We start from the raw sequence: 13,927 nt of genomic DNA, 5'->3' as shown, positions 1-13,927 counted from the left end.
AGTCGCATTGTTAAATGAAGGCAAGTGGAGAAATTCCATTACATTCCTGATTTGTAGCTGACTGGACCGGCTGTGCAGTCAGATGAATTACTTGCCACAGAATTCCAAACGTCAGACGTGGTCTGGCTGCTCGAGTTGACTTCTGATCAATGGTAGGGAGATTCTCAGATGGTAATGCTGTTGAACAAAGCATTCTCTTCTTGAATATGGTCATGGACTGGCATTTGTATGAATGTTACTTATCAGCCCTGGCCTGAATATTGTCCAGCTCTTGCTGCATACAGAAATGTATTGGTTATCTAAGGAGTCACCGATCGTATTGAACACTGCAATCTCATCAGAGAACACCACTTCTCACCTTATGAAAAGTAGAAAGGTTTGATGAAGCAACCGGAGATGGACTCCTACAACAAATGTACTAGGGTTGAGATGATTGGCTTCCCACAATTACAACTCTTAACTTTTGTGCTTGATATGATTCCAAGTAATAGATTCTAATTGACTTCGCTTTTTCTGGTGCTGCTCACAACCCTTGACAGAACAACATTTGGCCCTAGCAGAACGCAAACTGTTGTTGAGCAAGTGCTTCGTGATAGGCCTGTTGATGACACCTTCCATCAGTTTGCCGATGAAATACAGGGTGGCAAGTGTCCAAAAAAAAAATGGTGGTGGTGCAGTGGGACAACTTGTCTTCTATATTTTTACATAATAACTCTCCAAAGAGTAGTAGAACATGTTTATTGCTTGATAGAACTCCTCAGAGATGATCAATGGTTTAAAATCTAACCTTTAGCAGAATACACCAAATTCCCATTTTAACAAATCTATGATTTCCTGAACTAAGTCCTTTTAGAGCAAGTTTACAACAATTTTTTTATTGTGAACAAAGATTTTCATGATGAGATTGCTTTAATGTGGAAGGAGAATTTACCTGGTGGGAAAAGAGGAACTTTCAGCAGAACTTTGCCTCTTCTCTTCCCACAGTTACATTTACTAGCGAACGTTACTGGCATTAAGTTTATCCAGTTGATCAGACAGATGATTGCCAGGCTATCTGAAACATAACAAACGGTCACAAAATAGAAAATAATTTGAAACTACAATTAATTGTGAACCGTTTCTACAAAACTATCAAAAACAGGCATGTCACTCAGAGAATCTGAAAAAATTAAACATGTTGGGTGGTAGGAGAGGTAAACAGGACAGTAATCATTCTCAATCTTACTCTGCCCCTTGACTCTGTCCAACTGGTGACAAACATTTTAATGTCCCATTTGTTAAGTAGTGTAGCGAGGAATTACAGGACTCATTTTACACTGTGTTACATTGGAATGTATCTGTTCTGACAATGTTATTCACATAATTCACTGTGCGGAGTCTGCACGTCCTCCCCGTGTGTGCGTGGGTTTCCTCCCACAGTCCAAAGATGTGCGGGTTAGGTGGATTGGCCATGCTAAATTGCCCGTAGTGTCCTAAAAGTAAGGTTAAGGGGGGGTTGTTGGGTTACAGGTATAGGGTTCGAGTAGGGTGATCATTGCTCGGCACAACATCAAGGGCCGAAGGGCCTGTTCTGTGCTGTACTGTTCTATGTTCTATAAGGGTCTGACTTCTTTTTGTGATATCGATTGAAAGACAATTATTAGTCAGGACACAAGCTCACCAGGTTTCTGCACCTTTAGTGAAATGAATTCCAGGAGGAGAACAAAATTGGATTCCAGATATGTAAAACATATGATTATGCGAGGAGTGGATGTTAGAAATCTTTGAAAAAGGTGAAATTCCACCCAAAGTCGGACAAGTCTCATCCCCAACTTCCATAAAACTCCATGGATTTTTCAATGACATTGGGCCTTTTCTGGAAAAACTCTGACATTTCCAGCGACCCAAGAGAACGCTGGATAATTCTCCTGCTCTTTGAAATTGTGTGGTGGAACATTTAACAAGGACAGAGGGTCTCAAGTTTAATATCTCATTCAAAAGATGGCAGTGCAGCAGTCCAGTCCCTCAGTACTGCACTGGAATGTCAGTTTCTAATTTTTGAGTTCAAGTCCTGGAGTGGACTTAAAACAACAACCTACTAACTCAGGTTCTAGTGGTACCACCTGAGCCGCTGCTTACTCCTGGAAAACAATGATTTTTTTTGCTTAATGGAAAGAAAATATTTCAAGCATGGATATCTTGCCATTTTACAAGACCATTCAAACTTCAGCTAATGCCATAAATCAATCCATAAAATACTGTGAAGCTTTGCAACACAGAATGCAGTTCTATATATTGCAAACAGAAATTCCTGCTTTTGCATAGTGTTTTCACATTAGCTGTATTTACATCCAGGTCACAACAATAAACATCAACTATTCTTCAATATCAAATTTGAAAAGCAGCAATTCTCGTGTGAGCACCATTAGTACTTGATTGCAGTACGATCTATATGTTTAGCTTTAAAGAATTACATAAATTCTAGTCAGCTCCCCTCCCCACCCAGTGTCTTCGATGTAGTAAGGGCCAAAGATTGCACATCGACACATTCATCCCTTGTTTTTCTTTTCCTCAGCAAAACAACTTTGGTTCCTCTCCTATTCCTCCAGCCAATTTGTACACAACAAGGCTGACTTCATGTGCCAGAGTATCTGCATTGGCCTGTAAAACAAACAAACTACACTTTACAAGCTATGAAAATAAAATTTATTCTATTTATAATCTGTCACTTGTCCATTTGTGATAAAATAAGGAGCATATGTACAGTAACTGAATGTATTGAAACTTTATTCAGGCTCATTTAAGTATAGGCAGCAATAGGACATCCACCATAATTGTGCTCAAATGGAGTCAATGGTGTAAGTTATTTCTGCAGATTCGCCAAATAAAATGCAAATATTCTGGATTGGCAAGAATCCACAAAACCTGCAACGTCCTTGTTCTAAAAATTAAATGAATTGTTCAGCAAATATGGAAATTCCCTCCATTCACTTGGGTGTTGCAAATAGTTGACAGCTAACGTAAAATTGAAACACATCTATCTAATGCTCTTTGTCCCAATTTAAACTTTGCTGGCAAGGGTTGGAGTTATATTCCATACAATTTTGTAGAAGATTTTCTAGTTCTACTACCCCGTTAACATGGGAGTGAATATCTGACGGCTCCATGAGATTGAACTAAATCTCATGCATATATTTGTATAATGGATGATGGACCTGGGTTAGTAGTACAAGGGGAGTTTTCAAAGTTTTGCAGCTTATTGTTCGTAACGCATTTGGAGTCAAGTAGAATCTGTATTGATTTTACAATTTCATATTCAACAAACCTGATGTGGTTTTTGAATTGCCTGTTTCACCCGTCGATCCAGGATTAAGTAGACTAACATGAACTTCTGTGAGCCAGTCAGAGCAAAGGTTCTCTCCTCAACCAGATGATGTTACTATCTAACCTAATATAGTGTGTAGAAGCTCACACCTTGGTTTGCAGGGAATGAAGGTTTATTTGTGAGTATGACTGCCGACATTGAACACGAGAAGTATCTGATAATACATCTTCCAAAGGAAAAGAATAGTGCGGACAATTTAAGATGGTGGCCAGACACACCTGGATGACCTATGTAGCTCTAATTGATGCAAGGGCAGAATTACATGTTTTCTTATCTTCATCCAAAACCAGTGTAACAGAGATTTATACTGAAGCAATTGATTTTCAGTGTCATACTAACCTGTGTGTCAGCTTCAGCATATACTCTGACCACATCTTCTGTGCCTGATGGACGGACAAAGGCTCGTGACTGATTGTATTTCTTCACCACAGCATCAATGTTTTGCTGCAGCCCTGCAGGGGACACTGTTCGCCTTCCAGCATCCACAGTAACAATGGCTTGTCGATCAGACACCTGTACAAACGGTAACAAAAAGGAATGTTTGAAGCACATAAGTAACATTTTAGAAATAGGGCTCAAGTCTTTAGCACACATCTTAAGTTCATGTAAAAAAAGCTTCATTAAGTTACAAAAAATAACAAGTTTTGACAAAGGTAGTGTTAGAGGTGAAAATATTCACACATTGGCATTTTTGAGTGAGTAAAGAAGCAGTTTATTATATCAGATCCAGGAGAAAGATTTGGATGCTCCGCAGCCTTGCAATTCTCTTTCTCACTTGAGCTAAGGTTCGCATTGGGTTAATATACAGATTCAAGGGGCGGAATTAGTTGTATTCTCATTTACAGACAATCAATCAACTATATTCACGTCACGGGCAGCACGGTGGCCTAGTGGTTAGCACAACCGCCTCACGGCGCTGAGGTCCCAGGTTCGATCCCGGCTCTGGGTCACTGTCTGTGTGGAGTTTGCACATTCTCCCCGTGTCTGCGTGGGTTTCGCCCCCACAACCCAAAAATGTGCAGAGTAGGTGGATTGGCCATGCTAAATTGCCCCTTAATTGGAAAAAAAATAATTGGGTAATCTAAATTTATTAAAAAAAAATAAAATAAATAACTATATTCACGTCACAATTCATTACATGCGGTCAATCAATTTTCTTAGCTTCCCAGTTATCACATATATGGTTAAAGTGGGTGTTGTCTCACCAGCCCCTAACTTCATGCAAAAGTCACTCAAGACTAACAACATAAGGATATATCCTGTCTGCAGCTGGGGACCTTGAGCTATTAAGGATACATTGCATTCCTTGTCCTGTGAAGCTGTTATCAGCGGCTATTGAAATACTCCCTATAAATGCCCACACCTAGTTCTCATGAGGTAGTTTACAGTTTGTAACTTATTGTTCAGGAAAGTGGATAGTTCAGCCATTTTGTGTCTTTAGTATTGATATCTTAGCTCACAGCCATTTTGTGTCCTTTCTGATATTAACTAGCATTGTGTATACACTATCTATTCCTACAAATTTCCTCTTCTAAACAGGCATCTCAGGCAATGAGTACCTTTTGTCTCAGCAGAACTATTCAAAAGTAATATAGGAGCAAAAATGTAGTTACAGGGCCACCTATAATTTATATCACAGTCCAGTATCAGAAAATGTCCCCTAACAGGTAGTATACATAGCTCAGATCATTAAAAAAATTAATTACTACTACCCTCGCCTCGCTAACTCTCAACCTGGTCATAAAGTGGCTAGATCATGACTGAATAGGGACCCACAAATGGAATCTGATCAGTCTGGTGGCAGGGAGAGTGCCAGATGAAAGTACTGCCCAGGTTCTTCTTCCTGCACAAATCTATACCAATCTACATCCCAAGGCCTTTTCAACTCGGTGCAAAAACTGATCATGACATTTGTTTTGTACGGTGGGGGGGGATAAAGAGAGAGAGAGGAGAACCCCAGGATCCCCAGAAAAGTCCTGCAAAGAACAAGAAGCATAGGAGGGGCATAGCTTTCCCAAAACTGCAATATTATCATAGGGCAGCAACAGCGGAAAGAGTAAAGGGATGGATAAAGGAACCGGAGGCCGAATGGGTAAGAATGGAGGAGGGTCCTGCATGGGGACCTCCCTCTGGGCCTTGGCAGCGCTACCATCCCCACCGACCAGGCACTCAACGGGCCTAGCAGTGATAGCATCACTCTGGTCATGGAATCAACTACGACAGCACTTTGATCTAACCGAGATGTCCATTAAGGCCCCCATCTGCATAGACCGCAGGTTCGCGCCAGCCAAAACAGACACCACCTTCAAAAGGTGGAGTCATGACCACAGGACATTGACTGTTAGGGACTTCTACACAGACAACAGACTGACAACACTACAGGAACTAACAGAGAAGTTCCAACTGACCGGGGGAAATGAATTAAGACACATGCAAATCAAAAACATCTGACATAAGGAAACAAATCCACGGTCACCTCTTAATTGCTATTAGAGGACCTACTGGACATAGACATCCTAGGGAAGGGGAAACTGCGGGCACCTCTATAGGCGACTACTGGGAAGGGCATGCTCCCAACTGGATGAGACAAGGAAAAAATGAGAGGAGGACGTGGGGTTTGAAATAGGGTGGAGACTCTGGAGAGAAGCACTGCACAGGGTCAACTCCACCTCCACTTGCGCGAGCCTAAGCCTAATGCAGCTGGAAGTGGTACAGAGCCCACTTAACCAGAACTCAAATGAGTAGGTTCTTCCCAGAGGTGGAGAGCCTTCTTCGAGTTGACGTTGAAGGTTGTAGGGATGAGGGTGGAGCCGTGCCAGAGTGTCACAATCTTGGGGGTATCAGAGCAATCAGAACACTTTATGGGAGGAGGGCTAATGCCCTTGCCTTTGCCTCCCTAGTCACACGCCAGAGAATCCTGCTCGACTGGCGATCAGAAGCTCCAACCAAAGCTGCTGACTGGCTTTCCGACCAATCGGAATTTCTCCACCTGGATGAAATCAAATTCACCATCCGGGGTCAGAAGAGGGCTTCCACAAAACGGGGGAGCCATTCACCAAGCTGTTCCAAAACCTGTTTGCAGCCAACTGCCAATAAGCCAGAGGGAGAGGGAATCCACAGACACAAATGAAACAAGAGGGGGGGGAGGAGAGAGAGAGAGAGAGAGACAAAGAGGCACAGATCCAACGATACTTAGACATTATATGCAGCACCATGCCACCCCAACAGGTTCAAGTTGGAAGATCCAACAACCAAAGAAGACACGCCAGATAGCAAGAAGGGGAGGGAAGGGGGGAGTTGGGAGCAGGAAGCCTAGCCAAAATGACGCACTTGCTGAGAAATATAAATTGCAATTGCTGTATGTAGTTAATGGTAACCGATGTATATAGTTTCTGTGTAGTATGTTCACGTTCACCTTTGTTTTATATAAAAAGAAAAATCTAATTATTTTTTTTAAAAAGGTTAGATAATTTTTGTTAGATTTTAATGATATCAAGGGGTATGGGGAGAAAGCGGGAATATGGCTTCAGATAGAGGATTGGCCATTATTATATTGAATGGTGGAGCAGGCTCGAAGGACCGAATGGTCTACTCCTGCTCCTAGTTTCTAGGTTTCTATCATAGATGGGAAATAGGAGGCAGCAGAGAATAAATCTTGGGGAATACAGGTCAAAACTAAAAGCTCCTTTCACATGCTCCACATGTCCTAAAGCACTGTATAGCCAATTAAGTAGTTTCCAAGTAAATTCACTGTCTTAATGTAACAAAATCTGCAATCAACTTGTGCAAAGCCCTGTAAAAGCAATGCAATAATGACCAAATAATCTAGTCAATACTGGGCAAGCTCTCTTGCTCTTCTTGTCCACCTGAGATGGCAGAGATTTAATCTCTCATTTCCAACAGTGCAGTATTCCCTCAATCTTGCACTGGTGGCAGCCTAGTAAGAAGTCTAACAACGCCAGGTTAACGTCCAACAGGTTTGTTTCAAACACTAGCTTTCGGAGCACTGCTCCTCATTCATTCTCTTCATTCACCTGAGGAAGGAGCTGCGCTCCGAAAGCTAGTGTTTGAAACAAACCTGTTGGACTTTAACCTGGTGTTGTAAGACTTCTTACTGTGTTCACCCCAGTCCAACGCCAGCATCTCCACATCATGGTGGCAGCATAGATTATGTACTCCAGTCTGTGAAATGAATCTCAAACCCACAGCATTCTGATTTATAGCTGACCATAACTACCACTGAATCATGATTGTCACAATGAGGTGTGTAGATTTAACCCTCTACTACCCTTCTCACCTTTGAATGACTACTTCAAAGTTTCTAATCTTTTAAATTAATGTAGTGTAAGAAAATGGGCTCACCTTCACTTTTAGTTGCCGGTTAGGGAGTTCAGTGTAAATTAAATCCCACTGCTGGATAGTGAAGCCCTTAATGGACAAGATGGTCTCTATTGTCAGTAGGTCTGATATGGCATCCCCCACAGTCTGTAAATTCAGAATCAGAGATCAAAACGTAAGTGCACATTATGTACTGATGAATCTGCCCACTTAATCTTTTAGATCTTTCCAAACAGAGCTAAGAGTAGTCAAGAAGATTCTTTTATACTTCTATTAGTAATACTTACTTTCCATAGGACTAAGCTGTTCATAATTAATGAAAATCTCTTAGCTGTACAAAGCTAGATTTCATCAACATCTGACACTTATTGAACTCTCCATCAGGCTATTCTAAGAGCTTCACGTGAATGTCAGTGGTTTCTGCAAATGCAGCAGCTGAAAGTCTGTCCAGGATGCACTCCTCCTTGGCACTTGAGCAAATTATCAGCATGCAGCCCATCAAGAGGTAATAGAAAGGTGTACAACATGCAAGAGTGCGCTACTTCACAAATTTTGCTCACCTGGTTGATTAGATCAATTGTATTTTCAAGCACTTTAGCCGCATTGCTTTTCTCTCCCGGTTGTTTTTTATCCTGAGCCAGCTGTCTGATTTTACTCTCAGCTGTCTCACTGAAGAGTACCTTAAAAGCGGAAAAATAGGAACAGGCATTTTCAAATTTACTTAAAATGGTATTCTCAACTCCAAGAATAAAATTTGAAATCCATGACTTATGCCCGTTAGGAAAACAAAGGTAGCTTTAAGGGATTTATACTTGTAATAATAATTATAATAATCTTTAATAATAATCTTTGTCACAAGTAGGCTTACGTTAACACTGCAATTAAGTTATTGTGAAAAGCTCCTAGTCGCCACATTCCGACGCCTGTTCGGGTACACAGAGGGAGAATTCAGAATGTCCAAAATTACCTAACAAGCATGATTTTCGGGACTTGTGGGAGGAACCGGAGCGCCCGGAGGAAACCCACGCAGACATGGGAGGAACGTACAAATTCCACAGTGTCCCAATCGAATCTGGGACCCTGGAGTTGTGAAGCAACAGTGCTATCCACTGTGCTACCTTCTATTGGTAAACTTGTATTGGTAAACATTAGAAATAAGGTATAGTTTTAAGTGGGGTTACTTTAATGTTACTGTACCTGGAAGGGCAAAACCTATAGTTCGATTCATCCTGGACAACGGTGTTGCTATGCGCGGGGGCTGGTGTCAATTCCAACTATGATTTTATTGTGCTTAGAGAGGGTTATGGCATAAATAATAAATAAAACTAGCAGAGGTTGCTTAGCAATTGGAGGTCCTTATAAGGACAAACAAAGCGTTTAAGTTTTAGTTTTAGCTGAATTTGTGGGGAGTTGGAGTCAGGGCCTCAGGAAGTGAATATCTCAACTCTGCCAGCACGGGGACACAGTGGTTAGCAATGCAGCCTCACGTCTCCAAGGTCCCAGGTTCGATCCCAGCTCTGGGTCCATGTGAAGTTTGCACATTCTCCCTGTGTTTGCGTGGATTTTGTCCCCACAACCCAAAGATGTGCAGGGTAGGTGGATTGACTATGCTAAATTGTCCCTTAATTGGAAAAAATGATTGGGTACTCTAAATTTCTAAAAAAAAACTCTTGCCAGAAGAAAGACTGGACAGGATGGCGCTGCAAAGAGGCAGGCTTCCTAAACTACAAGTTACAGTCCTGATAACCAAGCAATTGAAGAATGGTTAAGGCAACTGGAGTGAAGTGAATAGAGACCAAGGTATTGCTCTGAAGAATTCAAGGGGAAAATTAAATAAAGTGAGTTAAAGAAACAATTACAGTAACTAGATTTAAAGTGGGACAGCAGCCTTCAAAGGCAAATCATTGCCTGATGCTGTTTTAATCGTATAGAAATCGAGAATTAATGCAATTCTGAGCAGTGTGCACAAAGACAAAGAAATCCTATAGGGTTGGTGTAAAATCATGGACTAGATTCACTGTTAAAAGTAGAGCGGAAGTTTTGTTTAAAAGTGTCATTTGGAAAACCTGAACTGGATTTCAGAATGCAACCATTAAGGGGAAGCAAAATTATGAGAAGATTTTGAAGTGTATTTTTTGGAGTAGAGTTTGGAAACGCTCACGTGGCAATAATCTGGGGGTATTTTGAAGAGACATCCACAAACATTCACTTGGAGTTCCGAGTGAAGAGCATATTTGCCCACAGTCATCTTCTGTGCTTAAAAGGGACTTTGTGTTAATGAGACATTGTAGATTAAGATGTACTTTGTAGACTTCCGGTGGCGGCTATGAGGGAGTAGGTCGCACATTTGGTGGCTCCCGTTTCAGTCGGACTTTTGGACCTTTTCCCCCGACTTTTTTGTGCTTTTGAGCGCGGAACTGGAAAGCAATAGTACTCAGGCACAGGACCCATACAGAATTGTATGGGCCTAAGAAGCCGGAGGGACTGTAAACAGCAGAAAAAGTGGTTTGAGTAAGGGCACAGTGGAGCCTGTGAGAGAGACCAGCATGGCTGGTGTTCAGAGCAAGGAGCCGACAGCACAGCCTACAATGGAGCAGCTGCTGCAGACTATGTAGAAGAGCTTTTTGGCTTTGAAGCGTGACAACTTGGAGCCGCTTCGGAAGTTGATTGATCGGATGGGAAAAAGGCTGGATGATCAGGCTGAGAAGCCCCAGCAGTTGGAGAAGTCAGTGGAGGAGCAGGCTGACTTGCAAACGGTGGCGGATGTGGAGATCCGGAGGCTGAGGGACCAGCAAAAAGTGCTTCTGGAAAGACTGGAGGACCTGGACTACAGATCTCGCCGGCAGAATCTGAGAATCGTGGGCATCCCGGAGGGGGCAGAGGGACTAGACGCTGCCTCATATGTGGAGGGTATGTTTCAGACATTGCTGGGAACGAGGTGTTCCAGCGCCCGCCGGTGGTGGACAGGGTACACAGAGTGCAGGTGAGGCAGCCACGACAAGGGGGTCCCCCACGAGCGATAGTGATACGCTTTCACAGGTACCTGGACAAGGAATGGGTGCTGCAATGGGCAAAGAGCACACAAAGCTGTATTTGGGACAATACCATCCTGTGTGTGTACCAAGATTTGATCGCGGAGGTGGCCAGGAGGAGGGGAGGCTACAGGCAGGTGAAGGAGATGCTGCATAAAAACAAGATGAAATTTGGGCTGCTTTTTCCGGCGCGACTGTGGGTTACGTATAAGGGTCAGCGCCACTATTTCGAGGAACCCGAAGAGGCGATGGACTTCGTTAAGAAGCAAGGGCTGGCCCTGAGCTGAGGACGTTTGGACTCATGGTAGAGCTTTTAAGTACATGTGGTGTCTCTCCCGTTTTGGGATGTATCTTTTTTTTCTTGTTTTTGCGTGGTTTTCCTGAATGTTTCCTGTTTGGGCTCTTTGCTTTGTTGGAGTTTGGCTGGGGGGGGAATTAATAAAGAAAACAGTTAAAAGGGTTGGGTTAAAATGGATGCTTATGGGGAACCTTCTGCAATCTGTGTCTGTATGGGTAGGACTGAAGAGTGGCTGTTATTTCTTATCTCTTTTTTCTTGATTAAACTTGATTTGTGCTATTGTGGGGGTTGTTGGGGGAATAATATGATTAGGGATAGTCAGCATGGTTTTGTGAAGGGTAGGTCATGCCTCACAAAACTTATCGAGTTCTTTGAGAAGGTGACTGAACAGGTAGACGAGGGTAGAGCAGTTGATGTGGTGTATATGGATTTCAGTAAAGCGTTTGATAAGGTTCCCCACGGTCGGCTATTGCAGAAAATACGGAGGCTGGGGATTGACGGTGATTTAGAGATGTGGATCAGAAATTGGCTAGTTGAAAGAAGACAGGGTGGTGGTTGATGGCAAATGTTCAGAATGGAGTTCAGTTACGAGTGGCGTACCACAAGGATCTGTTCTGGGGCCGTTGCTGTTTGTCATTTTTATAAATGACCTAGAGGAGGGCACAGAAGGTTGGGTGAGTAAATTTGCAGACGACACTAAAGTCGGTGGAGTTGTAGACAGTGTGGAAGGATGTTGCAGGTTACAGAGGGACATAGATAAGCTGCAGAGCTGGGCTGAGAGGTGGCAAATGGAGTTTAATGTAGAGAAGTGTGAGGTGATTCACTTTGGAAAGAAAAACAGGAATGCGGAATATTTGGCTAATGGTAAAATTCTTGGCAGTGTGGATGAGCAGAGGGATCTCGGTGTCCATGTACATAGATCCCTGAAAGTTGCCACCCAGGTTGATAGGGTTGTGAAGAAGGCCTATGGTGTGTTGGCCTTTATTGGTAGAGGGATTGAGTTCCGGAGCCATGAGGTCATGTTGCAGCTGTACAAAACTCTGGTACGGCCGCATTTGGAGTATTGCGTACAGTTCTGGTCGCCTCATTATAGGAAGGACGTGGAAGCTTTGGAACGGGTGCAGAGGAGATTTACCAGGATGTTGCCTGGTATGGAGGGAAAATCGTACGAGGAAAGGCTGATGGACTTGAGGTTGTTTTCGTTAGAGAGAAGAAGGTTAAGAGTTGACTTAATAGAGGCATACAAAATGATCAGAGGGTTAGATAGGGTGAACAGTGAGAGCCTTCTCCCGCGGATGGAGGTTGCTAGCACGAGGGGACATAGCCTTAAATTGAGGGGTAATAGATATAGGACAGACGTCAGAGGTAGGTTTTTTACGCAGAGTGGTGAGGCCGTGGAATGCCCTACCTGCAACAGTAGTGAACTCGCCAACATTGAGGGCATTTAAAAGTTTATTGGATAAGCATATGGATGATAATGGCATAGTATAGGTTAGATGGCCTTTAGTTTTTGACTTCCCATGTCGGTGCAACATCGTGGGCCGAAGGGCCTGTAGTGCGCTGTATCGTTCTATGTTTATGACTTGGATAGAGCGTTTGCTTAAGTAGGGCTGATCTGGGGAAGTGGTGTGGATGGGTCGGGGGGAGGGGTGACTGGGAACAATGGGTGGTAGACGGGCTGGGAGGCCCAGGCTAGCTGAGTGCAGCTAGTCAATGGGAGCCGAGGTGGGGGTGTCCATATAGTTAGATTAGAGCAGGGGTTATGTGATAGGATGGTGTTGCTGGGTGGGGGGTTGTTCTGCTGACGGGGTTGGAAACTGGGCATGGTAACAGTGAGGAGGTCATAGGTGGAGCCGGCCAGGAGGCGGGCCAGAGGAAGCGCAACACATGACTGGGGGGCTGACCAAGGAAAGGGGATGGCTGATCGGTAGGGGGGGGGGGCGAAGTGCCCCCCAAACCAGGCTGATCACCTGGAATGCTAGAGGGTTAAACGGGCCAGTGAAGAGGGCGCGTGTGCACATCTGCGGGTCCTGAAGGCGGACATAGTCATGCTGCAGGAGACGCACCTGAAAGTTGCAGACCAGGTTAGGTTAAGGAAGGGCTGGGTCAGTCAGGTCTTTCATTCGGGGCTTGATTCTAAGACGAGGGGGGTTGCGATCCTGATTAATAAAAGGATACAATTTGAGGCGGAGGGCACAGTCGCGGATCGGTGGCAGGTTGGTTATGGTGCGGGGTAAGCTCAAAGGGGTGAGAGCAGTCCTGGTCAGTGTGTATGCCCCTAATTGGGACGATGTGGATTTTATTAGGAGGATGCTAGGGAAGATCCCCAACTTGGACACGCAAGTTGACCATGGGCGGGGACTTTAATACAGTCCTGGACCCGAGCCTGGACCGGTCATGCTCAAGAACGGTTGCCAGCGATGGCAAAGGAACTCAGAGGGTTCATGGAGCAAATGGGGGGAGCAGATCCGTGGTGATTTAGCCGGCCGACGGCGAGGGAGTTCTTGTATTACTCCAACGTCCACAAGGTATATTCCCGAATTGACTATTTTGTGTTGAGTAGGGACCTGCTGGCCGGAATGGTGGGGGCAGAATATTTGGCAATTGCCATATCGGACCATGCTCCGCACTGGGTAGTCCTCCAGTTTTGTAAGGACAGCTTTCAGCACCCACCATGGAGGCTGGAAGTTGGACTACTCGCGGACGAGACGGTGTGTGAGAGGCTGAGGAAATGCATGCAGAATTACCTGCAGGTAAACAATACTGGAGAAGTCTCAGCAGCGGTGCTTTGGGAGGCACTGAAGGCAGTGGTGAGAGTGGAGCTGATTTCAATCCGGGCGTACAGAGACAGGAAAGATAGGGCAGAGACGGACCAACTGATTAAGGAAATTCTAC

The 13,927-nt window shown here is 44.0% G+C and overlaps 1 protein-coding gene across 2 annotated transcripts in view; it reads right to left on the bottom strand.

Annotated features, from left to right (window-relative positions):
* Positions 1-722: 722 nt before the first annotated feature.
* Positions 723-13,927, bottom strand: part of pgm3 (phosphoglucomutase 3) — a 121,343-nt gene continuing 108,138 nt past the window's right edge. For both annotated transcript variants that reach the window (XM_038802424.1, XM_038802433.1), the window contains exons 10-13: positions 8,263-8,382; positions 7,727-7,849; positions 3,704-3,877; positions 723-2,640 (exon numbers count right to left, since the gene is read on the bottom strand). In XM_038802424.1, coding sequence (XP_038658352.1) covers positions 2,551-2,640; positions 3,704-3,877; positions 7,727-7,849; positions 8,263-8,382 — 507 coding nt within the window. In that variant the 3' untranslated portion in view covers positions 723-2,550. The remainder of the gene's footprint in view (positions 2,641-3,703; positions 3,878-7,726; positions 7,850-8,262; positions 8,383-13,927) is intronic.

The sequence above is a fragment of the Scyliorhinus canicula genome, chromosome 1 (genome assembly GCF_902713615.1).
Source record: "Scyliorhinus canicula chromosome 1, sScyCan1.1, whole genome shotgun sequence".
In the NCBI taxonomy this organism is placed as follows: Eukaryota; Metazoa; Chordata; class Chondrichthyes; order Carcharhiniformes; family Scyliorhinidae; genus Scyliorhinus; species Scyliorhinus canicula.
This window is presented reverse-complemented; position numbering and strand designations above follow the sequence as displayed.